This window comes from Benincasa hispida, chromosome 10 (genome assembly GCF_027475165.1).
Source record: "Benincasa hispida cultivar pf3 chromosome 10, pf3_genome.v1.1, whole genome shotgun sequence".
Taxonomy (NCBI): domain Eukaryota; kingdom Viridiplantae; phylum Streptophyta; class Magnoliopsida; order Cucurbitales; family Cucurbitaceae; genus Benincasa; species Benincasa hispida.
Genome location: NC_143487.1, coordinates 33,429,242 through 33,452,867, shown reverse-complemented (window position 1 = coordinate 33,452,867; position 23,626 = coordinate 33,429,242). Strand labels below are relative to the sequence as shown.

Below are 23,626 nucleotides of genomic sequence, written 5' to 3'. Positions count from 1 at the left end.
AGACGCGTTCGTTAACTGCCCAAGAGGGTAAGTAGTGGAACTCACTAAGCAAAGTAAGCAGTGTTCTTAGAGATAGGAGTAATATTATGCTCAACGCAACCATGCATTATAGAGATATAAACAAGTGGCTGACCATCAAGAAGTGTGCGATGCGTTAGTGTGGTGAGCTGAGATTACCCTTGCGACCAACTTAACGACTTGGTGAAATTTTCTCTCCCAACCTTACTCCTCCAAGCATCTCATCATGTGTTAATAGTTGTTCCATCTCTACCAATTCTCATAATCAAACTTCAATTGCTCAGTCTGTTTAGCTAGGAGTAGGAGTAGCGTATAGTAATTAATTTCTTTCTTTTTATTTTTATTCACCGCTTCAAACACATTACTTTACAAGTATTCTTTAGTTGCAAGTCCCTGTATTCGACCTTGGATCGTTTCGAGAAACTTGCATTCTCGTTATATTTGGCAAGAGAGCAAAAAAACTTGTGGTAGGAACGCATGGTCATCGCATAAATGATTAATGCACTACATATCCTTTAGATTATCGTGTGATCATCGCATATACCATTACTACATATTCTTCTTATCAACGCATGATCAATGCATGACCATCAACGCATATTAAATCATCATCAAAACAAGAATTATATTTCCTCCCCTATCATTTACTGACCTCCAAAATTTAATGGTGGGAGAGGTTTGATTTGATGAATTCAAAGCCTTTGCAACTCAAAGCATAAAAAAATAGAAAGAAAAGAAAAGAAAAGAAAAAAGGAGTTTAATAAATTTTGTTAAGCCCAATGGCAATGCAAGGAAATTTGGGTTGATAAAAATTAAGTTGTGAATGGCAGTCACCCATAGCTGAATGTTCACATGACATCTGTGGAGGCAAGCCAAAAAAAAAAAGTGAGTAACTAAGATCAACATTCAATTTAGAAACTCAACAAAGAAAGACGACTGCAATGTCAGCGTAAAGAAATCCCGCCTGATAAGTATTAAGTTGAAATTGACACCTAACCATAGTTGGATGATCTGCATAACACCTGTGTGATCAAGCCAAAAAGAAAGAGGTAATCGAGCTCAGCACCTGAAAAAAAAATTGAGAAATTTTTTTATTTAACACATTACCTGAAAATTAAAAACCAAGCTAAATCAAGAAAATGAGGAAAACAAGTTTGAGGATAAGAATTGCTGAGTTTTAGAGTTCAGATACATTCCTTTAGGAAGTGAGAAAAGCATGCTAGTATACAATGTCTTAGTGATCCATAAGTTGTGGGAGTATCCTGAGAGATTAGACAACATATAGAAAGTCAGAATTTTGTTTGAAATATTACTTGAAGACATGCCTAAGGACAAGCATTATTCTAAATTTGGGGATATGATAATTTATATTTCTACATATTATTGTCTCTTAGATTTAGAATATTTAGAAGTATCTGATGAGAAAAGCATTAGAGTCATAGGAAAATTGAGAAAATGTGCTTTCCATGCATTCACAGAGTTTAAAAGAGAGCTTAAGTGAAAATGATATCACTGATACGTTTATTATGCAGGAATACAAGTGAAAACAAAGAAAGAACCATGCGCTGGATCCAAAGACAAACCATGCGGCCAAAAGATTCATAAAGCAAAGAAGATCCAAAGGCTCAATAGATAGAACAAGAAATTCAAATACAAGTAATGTGGTGAATCTACTTAAGCAATGAACATGAGAGCCAAATGTCAAATGCATCTAAGAGGACTACTGACTACTTCAACTACAAACGTGAAAAAGTTATCTGACGCAACTGCCACTGTCCTATATGGCAGAAGTGGTCTCTGCTCCAAGCTCTATATATACCTCAGCTCCAAATGAAGAAAATGAAGAGAGGAATAATCGAGAGATCATAAACATCACCATATCAAGAGAATGACAAGGGCGAAGAGCATTCTCTAGAGTTTGAGAGAATTTCTAGAGAACAATCTTCTCTTCCATTCCTGAGATAATCTTTCTTGGAGAGCCACCATCATCGTCGCCAGAGAAAGAGACTCGAGAGACTATCTTCTCCACTGTTCATCGCAAAGCACAAAATAACATCCATTTCAGGCCAATAGAAGTAGGAAAGGTTGTTGGCGATCATCATCTCCCTCCATTCATCATCTTATCTTTACCATTTTCTGTATTTCTATTTCTACAAATTTTCATCATACCTTGTAACAAACTTTTTTCTATTTTTATATACATCATGACTTCATCATCTACTTCTTCCACTTTTATTTTCCTTTCCATGAGTAGCTAAATCCTTAGTGAGTTTGGATGAGTTAATCCTCATTCCAACGAGCTTAATGATTAAGCAAATGTTCATTCGAATAATGAAGGTTTAAATCTAACTTTTGATTTCTTTTAACCACTAGAATCATGAGATGATGATTAACTACTCGAGAGAGCAAGTGATTGTGGATTTCATTAACCCGGGTAAGTGACGTGTTTAGAGATAAGAACTTCCTTACGTTACAAGTAACCTAAGCATGCATCAAGGAGACATGATTTATGTGGCTAACTTGCCGAGAGGAAGAGTCCTAAAGGTTAAGAACATGAACATAAGCTTGTCATCAGGCTTAGAGGTTTGAGGATTGCTTATTCCAACTTTATTCTCTCATCTATTTTTCTTCTTAATTCACTTTTGTGCCACACGTTCACTCTCTCACTTTCACTATCACACTCTCAACATTTTATTTCCATTTCTTTGGTTTATGTCTTACCATCACCCACATCACCATTAATTGATACATACACACCTGCGTTTAACCGTAGAAAATCATGAACGGATTTCGTTCTTTATTTAATCAAAATCCCCATGTTCAATCTCGGTCCTCACCAAGACTACCTCCTAATTGGTTTATACTTTGTTTAAGAGAAAACTTGTGTGAATTTTAGATATTATTATTGCATTAACCAAACACAATTGAGCACACAACAGTTTCGTTTAGAGAGAAAGAGAGATGAGTTTCATTTTAAGTTGAATGGTTGTGACGGGAAAAACAAAAAGGAGGAAAAGTTTAAAACCCTAACTTATTTTATGGTGAGTTCGGATAAACGGCAGACCGAACCAAACAGACCCAATTGATTTGGTTCAGTTTGCTTCATTTATATTTTGTTAAAAATTGACCCGAATTGAACCGAACCAATTTGGTTCACCGGTTTGGTTTAGATTTTTACACTCTTAATGAAAACATAGTTGTATTTTCTATTTACAGATATGTATTTGGTAACATATTCAATCTTTGTCTAAAATGTGTTAGATACTCTATTTATAAACCATAAACTAGTTGTAGTTATCCACTAAATATTAATTGACAATAAACTATTATTAATTTATTTATGAACATGTTGTATGTTAAAAAAATTGTACAATTATTGGTTTGTAATATTATATAATTTATCGTACATATTTTAATTACAAAACTTTAATTTATAATATGACATACCGTATTTATAAATGCTTTTATGTTTATTCAATAAAATTCTGCATTTTAAAATTTAAAACTCAAAATATGGATACAATAAAAACATAAAAATGTTGTTTTCAAAATTAGTACTATTTGGTTCACAGGATCTAAAAACAATTTCCAAAAGCAAAATTTGGGTTATTTATCAAATACATATTTGTTGAACTCAGTAAATCTGGAAACATAAAACATAATCAAGATTGCCAACGCTAAATAGATCCAAAGATTTCTCAAAATTTATTGATACGTTATCAAAACCTTGACATTTCTCCGACATCTTGAAAAAATAATTTTCATTCCAAACGAGATATCAGACCTTATAACATCTCAAAATTTCAAGATGTTGTCAGAAATTTTATGGATTTCATTCAAATAACTTATTAAACTCTTACAAATATATTCATTTAGCCTTTCATATTTTAAAAAACTTATAATAAATTCTTTTATCTTTCAAATTTTCCACAGGTCTCTATGCTACAAATAAGAACTTTCATGGCATATTAATTGTGCATTATTCAAGTGTTCTAAAAAAAAGAAACTGGGTATTCTTTAAGATGATAATAACATAAATCTCAACTAATATTGTCCAATGTGAATTTATCTATTGGTTAAATGAAGTAGACCTGTCAAAGTTAAGTTATAAATAATTTAAGATCGTAAAGTTTATCGTTTAAAACTTTAGAACGAAATATATGTAGGGACAAAAATATATTTTGCCATTCATTATGAAATTAACGGTGCGATGTTATTTGCTTTCCGGATAAGGATCTTACAAGCACAGTTGATTGATTCTTACACGTATCTCAAGGAAAATAATAAGAAACCATTCTATCGTTTTCCTTTTCCACAAAAAAAAAAAAAAAAAAAAAAAAAAAAAAAAAAAAAACTAACTTCTTTTACAACATTAACTTAATCAAAATTTATTTATTGATCAATTGTAATGAGCTTAAACCGCAAATGTAATTGGATTGATTTTGATCATATTTACTTAAAATTATGAATTTTGTCAAATTTACTGTTACGTTTCCTCTATTTTTACTTTTAAAGATCTAACAGCAATAGTAACGGTAACGATAACAAGTAACAATAAAGATGTGAAAATTGATAACTTTTAGATATAACAGTAATAATAATGGAAGTCATAACGGTAACTACAATGATAGGGTAACATTAAGACAAAATTATTAGGTACAATTGAATTGAGTAATTTTTATTCATCAATTATATTACGTTATTTTATTATAGATTTGGATATGGGACCCATATACTAAGACAAATGTAGAAATAAGTAAATACTAAAAGTAATCAAATTGGTCAACTTATTTTTTCCCATTAGTCTATTACATTTTCAATAGGGTTAACATGACCTTAATACGACTTCATCTTGTGCGTAGGGTTTTCTAAAAATTCGATGACCCAAAATTTTGAATAATTTAATTCAACTTGTACCATTTATCTTGGTTTATGTATTGAGTTGGTACATGTATTTATCGAAATAACCTAACTCTAATTTATTATTAATTTTAAAAAGTATATATATATATATATATATATATATATATAATATATATATATATATTTATCTATGATATAATTATCTATAGATATGTTTATTTTGATTTTTTTATTTCAAATTTTTTTAATCATTTATTCTCCAATAATTCTTTAAAATATAGCATTTAAAAAAATATATAAATTGATTATATGAAAATAATAAAATAAAATGAACGTCCATCACTATTTATTTTTTGTTTTTTCTATAAATAGTTTGATATTTTTTTATTTATAAAAATTTTCTAAAGTTTTTAAATATTAACATATTTATTTATTTTTAGAATAAATTTTTAAATATATGATTCGTAAATTAGAACCCATCCAATTCTCTTAATGCTTGAATTAGATTAATTATTTAATAAAGATTATTCAAGTTGAGTAAATTGATTTAATCCTTATTAAAGGTACGACATTGTCAAGTCTGCTATGGCCTATTACCGTAATTTTCAATCCATATATTATTTCCAATAATTTGATCGCCTAAATCGCATAGGTTTTATTTATCTTTAAAGGGGCGTTTGGGGCGTAAAATTGAGTTGAATTGATAATTATTATAGGAGGAGAGTAATTGGGAGAGTTATGCGAATAATGAAGTATAAAATGTGAGTTAATGCAAATAGCAAAATAATAAACCTCTTTAATAATTAATGAACCAAACAATGAGTTTTTACCCAATAAAGGTTAAATCCGATACAAATTATTTGGACCCGCGCGTGACACGCGCTCTCTCTGTCTCTCTAAAGTTCAACCCCCATGGCGTTGGTTTTTATTGTATATGTACATTACCTGATCTTGATCTTACAGAAGCAGTTGAATTTCGCCATTTTCAATTTCATCTTCCTCTCTTCATTTCTCTGCAATGGAGCGCGTTTCTTGGAGAACTCAGGTGCTTTCTAATCATCTTCTTCCTCGTCAATCTGCTTCACTTCTTAGCCCCAATCCATGTCTCGAATTCTCTCCTCCAGAGCTTTCCGAACGCTTCTCCTTCGACATCATAGAGATGCGGAACCTCCTGGATGCACATAATCTTCCAGACCGGGACTGGATTTTTGGGCTAATGGTGCAGAGCAAGCTGTTCAATCCCCTGCAATCTGGTGGCCGAGTCTTTGTTTCCCCTGATTATAATCAATCAATGGAGCAGCAGAGGGAGATGACCATGAAGCGGATTGAGTACCTATTGGATAATGGCGTTTTTAAGGGTTGGCTTACTGATAACGGAATTGAAGCTGCATGGAGGAAGTTTGCGCTGTTTGAGGCAATTGGGATTTATGATCACTCTTTGGCGATTAAGATTGGGGTTCATTTCCACCTATGGTATGTTACAATGCTGAATAGACGAGATGATTATATTATTCACAGCTTAATACTTGTCAGTCATTATCCCAATTCGTGTCTATTTAACAACTAGTTAAACGTTTCCTTTGAGTTTAATTTTTCTTGTTTTTATTGATGCTCGTTGCGCCTTTTAGACGTTGAATGATTACTAAATTCATAACTTATTGAGTAACTTACAATAGGGTTAATCTTTTATTCATATCTTTAACTCTCTCGTCCATTTGTGGGTTTAAAAACTAGTGATAGACTTTGCTAAAGATTGTTAGTATTAAGGGAGAAGAAATGCCATTGTCGTAATTGGAATACATGATGTCAAATCACTGCTAAACCCAAAAACTTGTTTGTGCTACTCTTTCTAGGGGTGGAGCTATCCAATTCTTTGGGACAAAGCGTCATCATGATGCATGGTTAAAGAAAACGGAAAATTATGCGATCAGGGGTTGCTTTGCAATGTCTGAGCTCGGTCATGGAAGTAATGTATGTGAAGATTGTTTCATAGTGTGCTTCAACTGCCTTGGTTTTTATATATATTTGTAAAAAAAAAAAAAAATCCTAATTCTTCTTCTAAGTTAGCAACAGTAACTTCATATGTAAGTGATTTTAGGTTCGAGGAATCGAAACAGTGACCAAATATGATTCAAGCACTGGAGAATTTATTATTAACACTCCCTGTGAGTCGGCTCAGAAGTACTGGATTGGCGGGGCAGCCAAGGTAAAAGCAATATTTTAAACTCTAATTTCTCGATCATTTGTATTTTGTGTACCAATCAAATTAATTTTCCTTCCTGACATGTTGTTCAATTAATCTTTAGCATGCAACACATGCTATAGTCTTTTCGCAGCTTGACATAAACGGGAAAAATGAAGGTGTCCATGGTTTTATAGCCCAGATAAGGGATTCAGATGGTAATATCTGTCCAAACATACGTATAGCAGATTGTGGCCATAAACTTTGTTTGAATGGGGTTGATAATGGTCGGATCTGGTAAGTACCTTATATATATATATTTTTTAATTGAAGATAATATACGTTTTATTCAGTTGCAGAGAAAATCATATTTTCTATTCTACACAGCAGTTTTAAAAATGTATTTCAGGTTTGACAATGTGAGAATTCCAAGAGAGAATTTGTTGAATTCAGTAGCTGATGTATCAGTAGAAGGGAAATATCTAAGTGCCACAGAAGACCCGGACAAGGTCAATTTTCTTCATTGTTCAGTGTCTACTTATATGTATGTGTGTGCATGCACGCGCATATAAGATTGCATGTATCGATGTATGAGTTTGCATTTTCTCTTCTGATAGAAAGCTACCTAACATTTGATGATTCTAATTGAATTGGTACTGTATTGATGATTCTCTTACTGCACGTTTTCAGAGATTTGGAGCATTTATGGCACCTTTGACATCTGGTCGTGTAACCATTGCCGTTGCTGCAGTTTATTCAGCAAAGGTTTGTTGCTTATATTTATAACCTTGCATTTATCAATTTTGTTGAATCTGGAACTGCATAGTACTCATTCAAATTTTTTAGCCGTTTACTTATAAACTTCACGTCACTCTATTGTCAGATTGGCTTAGCAATTGCTATAAGATACTCATTAACAAGGAGAGCGTTCTCACTTACACCAAATGGGCCTGAAATCCAATTACTAGACTACCCTAGTCATCAAAAGCGATTGCTGCCTCTCCTTGCTAAGACGTGAGTCTTCAAAACTAAAGTTCTCTTGCATCCAGAAGTTTATTCTTCGTAGCATCCCTCGTCTTTCTTTCCCTTCAAGATTAACATTTTTGAGATAGCTTATATTCAGCAATTATGATTAAAATTGTTTTTTAATTTTTTTTCTGTTGATTTTAAGGGAGGATAAGTTGACTTTATTTCATATTTTCAACATGTGACTTGAATAACGAGTCTTGGGCTTGGACTGAATGCTCATATGTTTGTCAGCTACTAGACATTGAATCCGTGTATTATATTCATGTGCTAGTTGTTGCTTCTATTCCATTTGGAGTGAAATTTGTAAATATGCAGTTAATAAAATTTTGAATACCTAATGTGATTTTGTTGGATGCCTGTGGGCAGGTAAATTGCAAGCATAGTCTACCTATTTTGCAGTAAAACATCTTCATTATTTAGTGCAGGAATGCATAGTCTAGTCCATTTAACTGTTTTGCAACTATGGAAGCTTCTTAATCCCTTGGTTGTTTTGAGGATATGGACATTACCATTATTCTTTCAATAAATGTGAACGCGCATGTTTAAAATGAAAAGAGTAATCAAATAAAGAATAATGATTATCTCAGTGATGTAATTGCTGCCATAGATCTTGAATGATGCTAATTGTGCAGATACGCTATGAGTTTTGCTGCAATTGAATTGAAAAAGATCTATGTGAAGAGAACACCTGAATCTGTCAAAACTCTGCACATTGTTTCAAGTGCATTTAAAGCAACCTTAACCTGGCACAATATGAGATCACTTCAGGTCAGGAGTTGTATTTGTTGTTGGTATAGATATCCAAATGGTTGAAGATATTGATATTATATTTGATAACTTCTGTACAAGGAATGTCGTGAAGCATGTGGAGGCCAAGGCGTGAAGACTGAAAATCGAGTTGGCCAATTGATAAGTGACTTTGATGTTCAGTCTACTTTTGAAGGTGACAATAATGTCCTAATGCAGCAGGTGTGTAATTTCCGTCACATTACTTATAAATTACAATTCAAACAAAATCTCAGCATAAAGAATATTGAGAAAGAAAATTACTGAGCGTGCATAGGAACTCTGATGCTGCAGTGATAATATACATATAAATCATCAAGATTTTATTTGATTTGTCTTCTTATACCTATCGGATTTAGGAGATTGGGTATTTTATCAGTAGGTTGGGTATTTTATCGCAGGTGAGCAAGGCACTCCTCGCTGAGTACGTAGTAGCTAAGAAGAGAAACAAACCATTTAAAGGGTTGGGATTAGAACACATGAATGATGCCTGCCCTGTCCTTCCTTCTAAGCTTACAAGTCCTATCCTTAGGAGCTGTCAATTCCAGGTAACATAAACACTATTTTTTTCCCTGATCAGTGATATCAATTTTCAAATGTTAATTCTTACCACTTCTCCTGCACCAGACCGATGCATTTTGCTTAAGAGAGCGGGATTTATTGAATCGTTTAGCTGCTGAAGTATCTCAATATGAAGCACGAGGCGATAGCAAAGAATATGCCTTCATTCAGGTGAGATTATTTGCTTCTTATTTACTGAATTACCTCTTACTATTCGACCCTATAACCTTCATTATCCTTTCTGGTGTTTCTAGAGCTTTCTGCTTGCAGAAGACTTGGGCAGAGCTTTCTCTGAAAAAGCTATATTGCGGTGTTTTATTGAAGCTGAAAATAGCGTACCGTCCGGTTCAATAAAGGTAAAAGTTTAGTTGTTTTACTTTTCTCCATCTCTACTGCATATTTTTCTGTTTGTTTCTTCATACACGAGAATAAGAATCTGGTCATATTATCTTTCCACTGATAATTCCCAGTTTATCGCCATTGATATATTTTGCCTAATATGAACGTTCATATATATGGTTTATGCTACAGAATGTTTTAGGTCTTCTGAGATCCATGTATGCCTTGATCTGCTTGGAGGAAGATGCTTCCTTCCTCCGCTATGGTTATTTATCACCAGAAAATTTAGCTTCAGTGAGGCAGGAAGTGAAGAAACTATGCAGCGAAATACGACCTCATGCTCTAGCACTGGTCAGCTCTTTCGGCATACCTGACGCTTTCCTGGCCCCTGTAGCATACAACTGGGTAGAGTCAAATTCTTGGTCTTCAGTGCAACAAAAGGAAGGCGCCAATGTAGATGGTTCTGCATGATGAGCATTTTTTAATCATATGATAGGAGCACTTGTTGAAGAGAATAAATTATAAGGGTAGGGTGGAATAATGCGACTTATAATTTTATACTGTTGGAAGTATGAAAAGGAAACTAAAGGTTGTTTAGAGCTATGGATTTTTAGAAACAACCACTACTGGAAGGAGGTTGCATGTACACATAATGTAGATGTGTGGAATATTGTGGTAAAATATCAATTTATACCTCTATATTTTAGGAGTTGCATCAATTTAAATCCCAAATTAATAATTGTATGGATTTGAACTTTGAGTTTTTGTTAGTGTATCAATTTACACCATCTATTATGTTTTATTTGGAAAAATCTCATGTTAAATTTATAATTGTCCATAAAGTTTCATAATGCATCAATTAAGATTTTTAGACAATTTTCTTTGAAGATCGTCCATTCATTTATTCTAACTATCCATTTTGTAAACATGACATTTACTTATTTGAGAATTAAATCTTTTTAGGAGTTTAATTGATTTAAATTATAAACTTCGCACTATGATCGTCAAACAAAATTTGAAGGGCATAAATTGATACACCTACTAAAGTTCTAAAGGTTAAATTAATCTTCTTTTAGACTTTAAATTTATGAAAGTCTCAAGAATAAATTCATATTCTTTTAGAGTTTAAATTGATATAACTCCTAAAGTTTAGAACTATAAATTAATAATTGTTCTAACATTAAACATTAAACTTACTATCACTTTCTCCGCTATTTATAATTTAGCTGATTTAGAGCAGGCACGAATGTCATATTGAAAGTTGTGCAGAATTGAATAAACTGCAATGACCATATCACGTGTTAAAACAACATAACATGCTATTGAATTTGCCAACACTGCAGCAAATATTTTCATCCACTGGTTGTTATGCAAATTAAGTTTACAATTCATGGAATATGGGAAAAAATCAGGCCAAGCCAAATGCTTTGTGTTTATGATGTGAAAATATGCAAACAGCTAAAACATAAATTGACTGACCACTATACAACTTTTGAGCAACTAAAGTTTACCATTTAAACTAATTATAAACAAACAGAAACACAAACATCTTCATGCAAATTGGAAATAGGCATTTCCCTGCATATTGAATGAAAGTCCCCACTCTAGAATAATTTAGCATTCAGAATCTCCCTTTCTATATTAAAAAAAATGGGGTCGAAATGCCATGGATCACCAGACAATGCGCCGAAGAGTATATATCAACATAAAGCAGGCACTTTGACACTAAAACTGATAGTAAAACCCTGCCACGAAAATGCAGTAGCAGGCAAGACTCCAGTATGTGCCATTATAAGAATCGGTTGCTCAATTAGCATTCGTTATATTCTGATGATGTGGAGCATGGTTGATATTTGCAGTATCAGGCTTTTTATTATTCACCTTCGTCGTAATCTTACCTTTAACTGATTGTCCAAGCTCAACAGGGCCCTGTGCAGTAAGCCTTCCCATCTTCTTTTGCAGATCAGCCAGAGGATCAGCTGCCAGTTTTCCTTTTGGACTCTTCTTTGCATCAACATGCTTGAGTTCCAGCCTATATAATGCGAATGAATCATAATTGGTGATATCATATTCGTACAAATGCCATTCAAGAAAGCTTGATGGCTGTGGATCCATGTAATAAGACTTTTTCTGACCACCAAACTCCTTCATCACCAGCTTCCTTGATTCATGCCAACCACGGCCACTATAATCCGGCAATGACCTTTGCCTTCGGTTGCCACTTTCAAAGGCTCGTCTAGGCTTGTCGAAGTAGAGCCATTCCCTGATTGTCTCCCCCTCAAGAAATGTAATATCAAAAAGCTCTGCAACAACGAAAAGAACCACTGTAAATACAACTCACTAGGACAGAATAAAGAGCTTATACAACGGAAAATGGGTAATTATAAGAAATAAAACAACAAAAGAAAAATAAAACCAGGAAAACAGAAAAAGTTAGAAACCAACATAAAGGCTTTATACCAGGAGCATTCCATGGAGATTTCCTTGTTGCAGCACCATCACATATGGGTATTCCAACTTCTTTGGCCTGTGTCTTTGCATGAAGAGCAGCAAACAAAGGACCATCCTTAAATCCAATTCCCCCAGGGCGCAATATTGGAATCATTCCAGGAAGGCCTTCGTTTATAGCAAGAACAGAATGACAGCTACTGCAATAGTCCTGACACCATTTAGATCCTTGAGCAGGTCTGAAACAATCCCATAGAGCACATATTGGGCCCATAAAAGCAGATGGTGGGGGTGAGATATTTGGGAGAATATCGGGCTTTGTGTCCTGACTAAAGTCTCCCACATCAGATGCCCCAATAAGAACCCCATAGTCGAACTCTGGATGTGAGTTCAATATATGGCAATTCAAAGTAGACATATCATCCTTACTGACCACCGTGGTCTGCTCAAAGTTTTGATTTAATTTGAAACTTTGACAATTAGACTGAGTATCCATGTCCGATTTGTAAAATGAATAATTCTGTAGAGCTGGAGGAGAGACTTTGCACTCCTCAAATCCAAGAAAACTATCTTGTTGGAGCTCTGAAATACAAAAACCATCCTGGGGCAGCATCAGTTCAGCTAGTTAGCATCTATTAAAATACAAAATATATTATACATTCTCGGGATGGTAGAAAACCAAATGCTGAAAGTCTCAATTGACAGACATATGGGATAGGCCATGATAAATTGGTAATAAGTGTGAGCTTTCTCGTAACATACATCAAAATTTCCTCCTTTTAACCATTTTAAAGACATAAACCTTATGATTGTATCAATCAGTAACAGGCCATAGTCAAATTTCTTTAGAAAGGAAAAAAAACAAACAACAAAAATTGAAGCTCATATACCATAATGACCAAAAAGAAGAGAAAAAAAGGCTGCATTAATTGATAAGCCTCAAATCTCACAAAAGCAATTATGCAGATACTTCCATCACAAATAAGAAGCTAAAAACAACTAAGCCAATAAAAAAGTCGCATACTTGAAGAAACTGGGCTTGTAGACAAAGGTCTCAACATAAACCAGCTAGTTTTCAGCAAATGGCATAAATTAGAAAATACTACAGAATTAATGTCTCCAGTGCAGTTAATAGAACTTTATTAAATGGTTAAGAAGCTTTGTGCAAATTTTTTTTAATTGGCTATACTTCTCAGTTTATCCTTTACATTATAAGCTGGATTATATTGATTCCATGCAGAGAATTCATGATTACGAGATGCCAGGAAATACATGATTTAGTCACTGAAATATGGACTTCACCAGAAAGGAAAATAAAAAAAAAAGGCCTACCTGTACACAATTTGATGGATTGCTGGCAAGAACGCAATGGAGTTCAGGCTCAGCCTTTGGTTCAGCCAATGCACTAGTTGCATCATCTTGCTCGTCACAATGCTCAAGAAGACGGGCTAACTCTTGCGAGAATGATCCAAGACTACCCTCCTAATTGAATGTATAGAAGCATTTAGATTACAAAAAAAGTGATAGAAGAGAAAAACACCCTTTGCAAAGAAAAAGAAAAGTTGAAACGAACTTACAACAAATGAAGAGGCAGGTGACGGTTCATTAAGCTCAGCATTCCACTCCCTGAGCATCTGATGGACTTGTTCCTCCAAGACAGCAACGTCAGTAGTACGACTCTCCTTTCTTGCATTTTGAAGATTGGTGAATATCCCTTGAAGGTCATTAACACGATTCTTTGCTTTTTCCTTCAAAAGCTGATGAGAAGTAGACTGACATTTACTCTTCAAACCCTTCGGCATCGATCTGTCGCTTTTCCACCACCAAAATTATCTTAGCAGCAACTGAAGAAAAAGAAATCACAACGGAGAACCAACCCAATAAGGAAAGTCCGTTCAGATTGCTAAACAGAATGTGCCCAGAAAAAAAAAAGGAAAAAAAAAAAAGTTCATTTGGGCCTTCGAAAAGAATACATTTTAAAGGTTGTCGTTGCATATTCTTCAACTCCGTCTTACACAGAGTTCAGAAAATGTGAGATTGAATTCGAAACAAGTAAAATTGTAATCAGGATACACATCATAAGATGATCACAATGTTCACCGAAGCTAATTCATCCTTACCTAGGTCTCTATTTAAATTTTCTGTAACATCTTGAACATGTTTTTCTATCATTTTCTAATTCATCATGATCTCTCTGAACCATTGAAGAAACTATCAAAGATTCCACTCTGTAAGAGGTCGATCAATTCAGCCCCAATTTAAGTATTCAAAAAAAATAAATAAATAAACAGCAATGAACATAGAATAATTACCCGCCAAATTGCAGAATATTTGGCTGGAAATCAGGGGAAAGCTTCGAGGAAGAAGATTAGCGGGTTAGTTGAGAAGTAATTAGTCGAGCTTTCGCTCTTCGTTCAGATCTTTTAGGTCACACCAATTCTCTACAATTCAATGTTGACAAAATTGGGGACTCACAATTTACTTCAATTTCCAGGCCTTTTTTTCTTTATTTTATTTTAGAAAATTTTTTCCTATAGAAAAAGCATCAAACAATTTACAGAAATAAAAAAAAAAAAAAACCAATAGAGACTAATAAACTTTAATTGTGTTAAGTGATAGACTTTTATCGAGGGGTGTATATGAGTTGGGTTAGGTTGAGTGTGTTTTTTTTTTACTAATCTCTGAATTTCGGATTGGTTGGATTAGAAACCCAAATAACCTAAATATAGTTTTCAACCCAACCCAACTCCCGTTGAATTGGATTCGGTTGTCGAATTATAACTTATTTTTTATTTTTAATGAAAAATATGTAAATTTATATACAACACATTACTAATAACTAAAAATCTCATAAAATTCAATTGTTAAATACTAAAAATCTATGATATTTATTGCAAACTTTAAACAAAGACAAATATCATAGCAATTTTAAAAGAAAAATATTAAAAATTCACAAATTAATCAATACAAAGTAATCAAATTTTAAACAAAAAAATACACATATATATTATTAATAAATATAAGGGTTGGGTCAACCCAATTTTTTTTTAGCCAACACACAACCCAACCCAACCCAATAAAAATAGAAAAATTCAACTGAACAAGAACAAAACTAACCCAACCAACCCTTACATTTTTGGTTTGGTAGTCCGGGTTGTTCGGGGTTATTTGAGCACCTTTACTTCTATCCGTTTCTATCTATACTAATAGACTTCTATCAATTTCTATCTAACCTCTATCAAAGAAAATTAAATTTTTTTCTATTTTGTATAAATAGGTTCCCTTATTTTTCTATTTTTGAAAATCCCCTTTTATTTTCTTGTCAAAGTAATTTCCAAAGAATCTTATTTTCTCTTTTTTCATATTTTGAGAAAAAAACCAGACGATGGCAATAATCTTAGGGAATTGTACAAAATAGATGGAATTAAGGATAGAAAACTAGCTCGTTTTAAGAGTTATCAAACACCCACAACTTAACTCTTGATCATCCCGAACAAGGAAAAATAGAAATATACATTCAAACAAAAAGGCTTTATTTGTTTTGACTCAATCATTTAGTTCAAATTGGCTCAATTCAATCACATGATTCACTTAATCATGTAATTTATTCAATCATGTAATTCTAATCTCGAGTCTCAATAGAATCACTTGGGTAATCAAAGATTTGCAAACAATCAATTGAAACTCATTTTTGATTTTTTTTTTTTTTAATAAAATCATGGAAGAAAGAATGCAATGCTCCCGTTATTTTAGAGTCTAAGACACCAAAAAGGGTTTATTTACCTCTCATTTCTCTTCCTCTACTCTAGCTCAGTTTTCGGTTTAAGTCATACCATCTTGAAGAAGAGAGGCAATACTAACGCAAGGATGCCTAAAAACTCACACACACAAAAAGTAGAAGGCATCTTTTTTACCTAAAGGGCTAGCTTTCACACTCAACCGTCAGGAACCTATCCACTATTTTCTCACGAGGCCCAAACTAGACACGAAAAAGGTAGCTCTTTTCACCCCTATTCATGCACACACACGGTTAGTAAACTAATACTTGTTTTTACCTGCAAACTTTTATTTTAACTTACTTTTTTTAGCAACTATTTTTTATGTGTACCACATACTAGGCCCCTTATTATCCACTTTGTCTAGTCTTACTTCTGAAACAAGTTGGAAACCCTAAAGGCTGAAGGTGGACCTTTCGAGCTGACAACGAAAGTCAAGAAAGATAAAAATTTTTCTGAAAATCTAGGATTCTAAAATGGACTTGAAACAAGACACTCAATTTTTCATGAGATTGAAAAGATTTTTTGGTTTTTAAATGAGGTCAAAATTTTGTTTGAAAATTTTTGTATCTAAGATCTTGAAAGAATACACTTAAATAAGTGCGTAATAAACTTTTCATTGATTAGAAAGAAATGAGTGAGTAAAAATTATGAATTGAGTTGAATAAAAAATTATTAAGATGATTTTTTTTTATATGTTCATGCAATCAAAACATTCATAAATTTGAAGCCAAAAATGACAAAATTTTTAGAATGGGTCAACATTTGTCTATCAATGTATCAAAATCACAAAACCATACCAAAATCATCAAAATATATATCAAAGCATCAATGTCATAAGATCTCAAATTATCAAAGTATATAAAAATTATCAAGACTACAAATTCAAATATCACAAATCACAAACCACAAAACCCGAACTCAGATACTCAAAGATTATCTAGACATGCATATATCATTGTTAATAAAAAAATTTCAGCATGGCTTATTTTCTAGATATTAAGTCAAATTACCCAAATTCAAAGCATACGTGCATTGGACCCACCCCTAACTTTAAAAGCTAACATTGTCCTCAATGTTGTAAAATAAAAGAAAATACAAGGACAAAAAAGAAAGAGGGGAACAAACAACTCCCATGATTTTTGGACGGGTGCTTGATCTTTTAAGCAAAATGTAAAGCTTTCTTGATGATTATTTCCTGCAGAGAAGAAAGAGTTCAAAATTATTTTAGTTCTTTATTATTTTAGAATGCTAAAAAGAATGAAAAATAAGAACTAAGAAATTATAAAAATCAAAAGAAAGAAAGAGAAAAATTTGCTTCTAAAGAAAGAGAAGAATTTGACGTTTGGCTCTCTCCAAGAAAGAAAAATATTTATCGTTGATTGCACACGTTGGGTGATGTGGGCCATGTGTAAGAGGGTTCGTCAAAGCAAGGCTCAAGTGAGCTTGATTGACTTGCCCTTCATTAAATCTTTTTGAGCTTGAGCCTTTTCACCCTTTTCTTCAATTCTTTTTCTTCTTAAGGAACATGAAGAGTTGTTAATGTTTATTCATCTAGTCAAGCACATCCACCTCAAGAGTTGAGGAAGCCTTGACACAGTGGGAGGGTTTCGAACCCACCTGCTTGTTATATGAGTTTAATAGAAACTCTAACCATCATATCAAATGACGACATTAAGGATCTATTGTCCTATAAATAGGCAATGGATGATGTGGACAAAGATGAATGAGTTAAGGCTATGGATCTCAAAATGGAGTTTATGTACTTTAATTCAGTCTAGGATCTTAAAGTCAACCTTATAGGGTAAAACCTATAGGTTGCAAATGGATCTACAAGAAGAAAAGAGGTGTAGATGGTAAGGTACAGACCTTTAAGATTAGCCTGGTGACAAAGGGTTATACCCAAGTTAAAGAAATGGATTATGAGGAAAGTTTCTCACATGTTGCCATGCTTAAATGTATATGGATTTTCCTATCCATTGCCACATATTATGACTATGAGATATGACAATTGGACGTCAAGGCTGCCTATGGTATTCTTAATGAGACCATCTACATGCAGCAACCGAGGGGTTTATTACACAAGATTAAGAGCAAATTTTTTGCACGCTTAATCGGTCTATTTATGGATTGAAAGAAGCATCTCGATCTTGGAACTTAAGATTTGATATTGTGATCAAGTCTTATGGCTTTAACCAAAATGTTGATGAACCTTGTGTTTACAAGAAGATCATCAATAGTTCAGTTGCTTTCTTAGTGTTATACACAGATGATATCCTACTCATTGGGAATGATATAGGTCTACTGACAGATGTTAAGAAATGGCTAGCTGCCCAATTCCAAATGAAAGATTTGAGAGAGATGCAATTTGTTCTAGGGATCCAGATATTTAGGGATCGAAAGAACAAAATGCTAGGCTTGTATCAGGCATCTTATATTGACAAGATGCTTGTTAGATAATCGATGCACAATTCCAAGAGGGGTTTATTATCTTTCAAGCATGGAATTGTATTATCTAAGGTGTTGGGTTATATGTCCTAAAACTCGTAGTTTGTAAACAGTAAACATATATAAAGTTTATGTTAGGGTTAATGCCCTAAATCTCATAGGGTCCTATAGTTTGTAAATATTTTGAACAAAGTCATTGTTTATTTAATAAAATATGTGATATTTTATTCCATATTTAGTTGCATTAACAATAAACTCATAAACTAACATCAAAGGTTATCTTGTAGCTTAAACATGTATGTAGAGACATACGGGTGGATCACATTTAAGTAATAAACTAAATGGTCTGTAATAGATGGATAAGGACGGGTACTTTATCCTTGTGACACTACAAGTATGGCTCGCTTTGTAGGTGTTATAATTATTGTAAAGTGCTACAAATGATCTAATCCTGATCATTCATGTATAGACATGTGAGCGGGAATATTCTATACAAGGAGTTTGTATCAGACCAGACCACGAAATGTTTAGGCTCATTGTATAACGTCATTCATAATAGAGACATACATTTCACCAAGATGACCATAGGTAACTTGACCTGAATCCTGAGTGAGTTGTGAACTCCTACCTATGAGGGCGGTCCTTTGATTTGTATGGGTGAGAGTGGCTAGATCGTCGACTCAATAAGTCTACTATTTTAGGGATTCGTCTGATTGGAAAGCTGGGAACATAGCTACATAAGAAGGAGTTCATTCCTTCCCCAAGCTCGAGGTAAGTTGATAAATTGCTCCCTTAAGGGCTAATTTTGGGGCATGAACAATGTGGCGCCACACCCTCTCCTAGCTCGAGAGGAGTTTAGTTGGACTATGATATATTGTTCACTAAAGGAATCAGTGGTACTTAAGGAGTTAGTTGTAACTATAGGGGCAAAACGACAATTTTGGTCCAGTTGTACTTATGAGCAATTTGTGAAGGGTGATTGTATTGTTGTTTGGCCAATCAATAGTACGATGACCCTTCACAAATTGCTCGTAAGTACAGTTTGGCCAATTTACCATTTTGCCCTTATAGTTACATCTAACTCCTTAAGTACCACTGATTTCTCTAATGAACAATACATCATAGTCCTACTTCTTGGGCCATGAGAATGAAGGATCTCATATTTAAGAGTTCCATGAGCGCTTTCGGATCGCTCCGATCTCACCGTGACCGAAATACAACATTATATATTCAACACATACAGTTATGCAAATAAACTCTAATTAACGGCATGCTATGAACAACAAAAACACAAGGGAAAGAGTGCCATACCAATTGAAGACGTTTTTCACACTTCGGCACTCCAAGTAGCGGAACAAGCGATCTACCAACGCCCAACGGAAATGTCAACAATAGCAGCACGAACAACCGTAAATTCACGACCGCAATGAGGATGACACCACCATTAAAGAGCCCCAGGTATTCTCGGAGTGAAAACCTAAAGGGTGGTCTTTGGTGAATTTGGTAAAGGAAGGAGAAAACACGAATCATGTAGAGGATAAGCAAGTGAGAGGGAAGAAAACGTTATCACATAGCAGAAATGCTTATCGTTTAGAAGAAGCTACACGATCATGTAGATTTTACTGAATGATCGTTTAGGAAAAGGTATACGATCGTTTAGTAAAATCAGCACACTATACGATCATTTAGAGAAGCTATCCGATCGTGTAGAAAATAGTGTGTGATCGTTTAGGTGCGAGGTAGATGATCGTTTAGGCAAAGAGGACTATTGTATAGGCTCTCGTTTTATGTAAGCGATCGTTTACAATTCTCCAACGCACGCTCTCACTTTTTCTCTTCGGGCAATTGAATGACGGGGCGAATGAACTTTTCATTCAAAATGAAACAATTTCATTTTTATTTCATCGGTTACAATAACCGACTCATTCCCATTAACCCACGTCTAAACGTGAAAATTGGCTTAATTATCATATAATTAACCAATTAATTAACTAATAAATATAATTATATTATTTTTAACCTATAGTTTGATATCACATATCTACTATAGTATTTTCTCCTCTACTTGATATAAATCATATTTATATCTAATTTCATCTAAAATAACGTATCTCATACATTTAGTCAATTATATCATATATAATTAACCAATCCAATTATATCATATATAATCGAACTTCCTCTTGTCAATTTGAACATTTCAAATTAACCCAAACACTGGTTCTCGACTTTATCCAAGCTATTGGGGACCTAATGAACTTGTGGCTCGAAGCTCCAACAGTCCGTAAATAGCTGACTAAACTCTTTAGCCACGAGATCCACCATCCGTTAACTGTCTGGCATTCCACTAAATACCAACAGCTGAACTCTTCTTACCACAGATATATTTCTGTGTCCATCAGATATAACCAATCATGAGTACGATGACCCCTTCACAGACGCTCATAAGTACAACTAGGCCAAATTACCGTTATGCCCCTTTAGTTACATCTCACTTCTTAAGTACCACTGATTTCTCTAATGAACAATACAACATAGTTCAAGTATGTGTGAACACCTCTAGGGCCAAGAAAAGGTATGTGGCGCCACATCGTTCAAGCCCCAGAATCAACCCCTAAGAGAGCTATTTATCTATTTACCCATGCCTCGGGGAAGGAATGAATTCCATCTTGTGTAGCTTGTAGCTGAGTTCCCAGCTCCCAAATCAAACGAATCCCCAAAATGGTAGGTTTGAATCGGCGACCTGGCCACTCGCATCCATACAAATCAAAGGACCGCCCTTAATGGCAAGAGTTCCCAACTCACTTAGGATTGAGGTCATGTTACCTATGGTCATCCTAGTGAAGTGAAGTCTCTGTCATGAACGGTGTTATATAACGAGACGTTAACACTTCGTGGTTAGGTCTTATACAAACTCTTTGTATAGGACGCCCCTGCTCGCATGTCCCCTACTGATGACATGCAGAAATGAATGTCATCTTAGGCCTTTTACTTAGAATTATGAAGGTTGTTAGGCAGAATATGCGGCAATCATGATAAGAATTCACGAGAAAGTGAGCTTGCATTGATTAGCATGTTGAATCTCAGCTAACCCGTTATTTTGCGTTAATTATGCGTTCAATATTCTATTTTTGTAGCTAATGTAGGAAATGAACGCAAATGCAGAAACCGGACCACCGCATAGACGACCGATGCGGAGAAACACTCCATCGCAAAGGTAAACACATCGATCAACGCATGGATGTTACGGTAATCAGCCATATGTGTCCATCGCATGGGAGTTGCGCTTGTCAAGCGATTGCGATCATCATGTAGAGTTGTGGTATTAAGCGAATGCGGCCATTGAATGATTGCAGCTAGTGACAATGCAGACTAATGGGATCAAGGCAAGGTAGGTGGAATGAACGCATCAACGCATCTATCTCGAGAAAATCCAATGCTGATGCTGACATTTCACCTACCACACCGTTAGTGGTAGAGGTTCAAAAAGGACTAATGCGCCGAACGTCAGACTTAGAGCAGTCCAATTAATGTTGTCGGCGATCCAAGCTCTATAAATAGAGGCTGATGAATTGAAATTCAAGTTATCCGGAGATTATCCCTCAAACTGGGGATTTTCCCCGTGATCCAGACAAATTGCGTGAGAAGATGGCTGAGAGTTCTTCACCTCCTTCATCCATTCCAAGTGATGATCGGAGCTAGATCTAGAGAGAGTCAGCTTCTTTGCCCATCTATGGCACCACCGGCAGCCTTAACGCACATCCGCTGGAGGTAAGTCTTTGCTTCCAGCCGGTCATTCCATTTCATTTTATTTTCTTACATTGTATTGTATGACATTTTATGCTTAAAGAATTAATACAATTTATTTTCAATGCACTTCTCTATTTCCTTTGACTCCATTTCCATCTTCTTGCTTAGCATCTTTACTTTCATTGCAACACTTAGTGGGATTACTTGAGTATCGCATACTTAGTCATGTGGATTAGGAATATGAAGCATGTAGAAACCCATTGAGAGGTGTGCGTTGCGTGAGTGTGTGAGTAATATTATTTGCTTAGTGTGAAGCTATTGCAACGCCTATCTATAGGTTAATGCATTGCTTGTCTATAAGTAAAGTCAGCAACCACCAACTGCCTGGGAGGGTAAGTGGTTGGTCGTATTAAGCAATGTATGCATTGTTCACTAGGGATAGTAACAATCTTAGGTCAGCAAAATTCATGCGGTTACCTTGTCTTATGAGCACTTCATTCATCATTTAGGCATACTTGGGAGAGTAGTCTAAAACACAAATCTAAGACTCGGGAGACCGAATTGGAACACATAGGCAAGAATGGGGATCTTAGAGATAAGCTCTGTTTGTCAACACTGCATCGCATGCCTCTAGGAATAGGTATGATGATATGTGGTCGTCTTGTGAGTGTATCATCGTATAGACAAGAATTAGAGGCTTATGTGTAGGTGCCTTATAGACACCTTTGCACATACATCACATGCGTTCTAGCATTAGAAGCCGTAGCATTCGCACCGGGAGGTGGTTTACTATTGTATGAGTGTTGCATGATCACATGGCTTGTGCTGACTAAGGGTGCCCTTGCGGTCACTGTTAAGGGTTGCAATGAAATCATCTCTGCAATTTATCTATTTTTCCATACATTTATTTCATGTCAAGGTTTTTCGTATCTCTACCTTTCATGCATGAATTCATTGCAATATCTGTTAGATAAGATGCATATTCTATTCTTTTATTTAAACTACCGTATGCACATCACCACATTCATTTTGCTACAAGTCCCTGTGTTCGACCTCGGATTACCCGAGAAACTTGCGTTCGCGTTATACTTGGCGTGAACGCAAGAAAACTTATGGCAGGACGTATGGTCATTGCATACATTCATTAATGCAATCCAACGCATGACCATCGACGCATGTTTATCAATGCATATCTTAAGAACATGCATCGCATACCGCGATCGAGGGATTTTGGTTGTCGAGTAAAATTGACTTCCAAATTTCTGCCATCACCTACACGAATGATCAGGATCAGACCATCTATGACAAGTCACAACACTTATGACTATTCCACAAAGCGGGTTGCGTCCGTATGACCAATATAAGGTTTCCCTCCTATATCCATATACTACAGACCATTTTGGTTATCACTCAAGACATGATCCAC

The 23,626-nt window shown here is 34.7% G+C and overlaps 2 protein-coding genes across 3 annotated transcripts; one reads left to right on the top strand and one right to left on the bottom strand.

Moving 5' to 3' along the window:
- The first annotated feature begins 5,743 nt into the window (after positions 1-5,743).
- Positions 5,744-10,497, top strand: LOC120089524 (acyl-coenzyme A oxidase 3, peroxisomal-like). The gene is made up of 13 exons (XM_039047025.2): positions 5,744-6,354; positions 6,735-6,852; positions 6,980-7,087; positions 7,188-7,360; positions 7,473-7,572; positions 7,754-7,828; positions 7,947-8,077; positions 8,725-8,860; positions 8,942-9,061; positions 9,280-9,426; positions 9,506-9,610; positions 9,694-9,795; positions 9,971-10,497. Exons 1-13 carry the CDS (start codon positions 5,900-5,902, stop codon positions 10,247-10,249), a joined length of 2,049 nt encoding a protein of 682 aa, XP_038902953.2. The 5' UTR covers positions 5,744-5,899; the 3' UTR covers positions 10,250-10,497.
- A 580-nt stretch (positions 10,498-11,077) lies between these two features.
- Positions 11,078-14,789, bottom strand: LOC120089375 (transcription factor VOZ1-like). 2 transcript variants are annotated; one of them, XM_039046820.2, is made up of 6 exons: positions 14,539-14,712; positions 14,347-14,454; positions 13,804-14,070; positions 13,559-13,708; positions 12,239-12,827; positions 11,078-12,081 (listed from the first exon to the last, which is right to left on the bottom strand). In XM_039046820.2, exons 3-6 carry the CDS (start codon positions 14,026-14,028, stop codon positions 11,585-11,587), a joined length of 1,461 nt encoding a protein of 486 aa, XP_038902748.1. In that variant the 5' UTR covers positions 14,029-14,070; positions 14,347-14,454; positions 14,539-14,712; the 3' UTR covers positions 11,078-11,584. The 2 variants fall into 2 exon arrangements, with proteins under 2 accessions (XP_038902748.1, XP_038902747.1); XM_039046819.2 differs by lacking the exon at positions 14,347-14,454 and having other exon boundaries at positions 14,539-14,789.
- Positions 14,790-23,626: the final 8,837 nt, after the last annotated feature.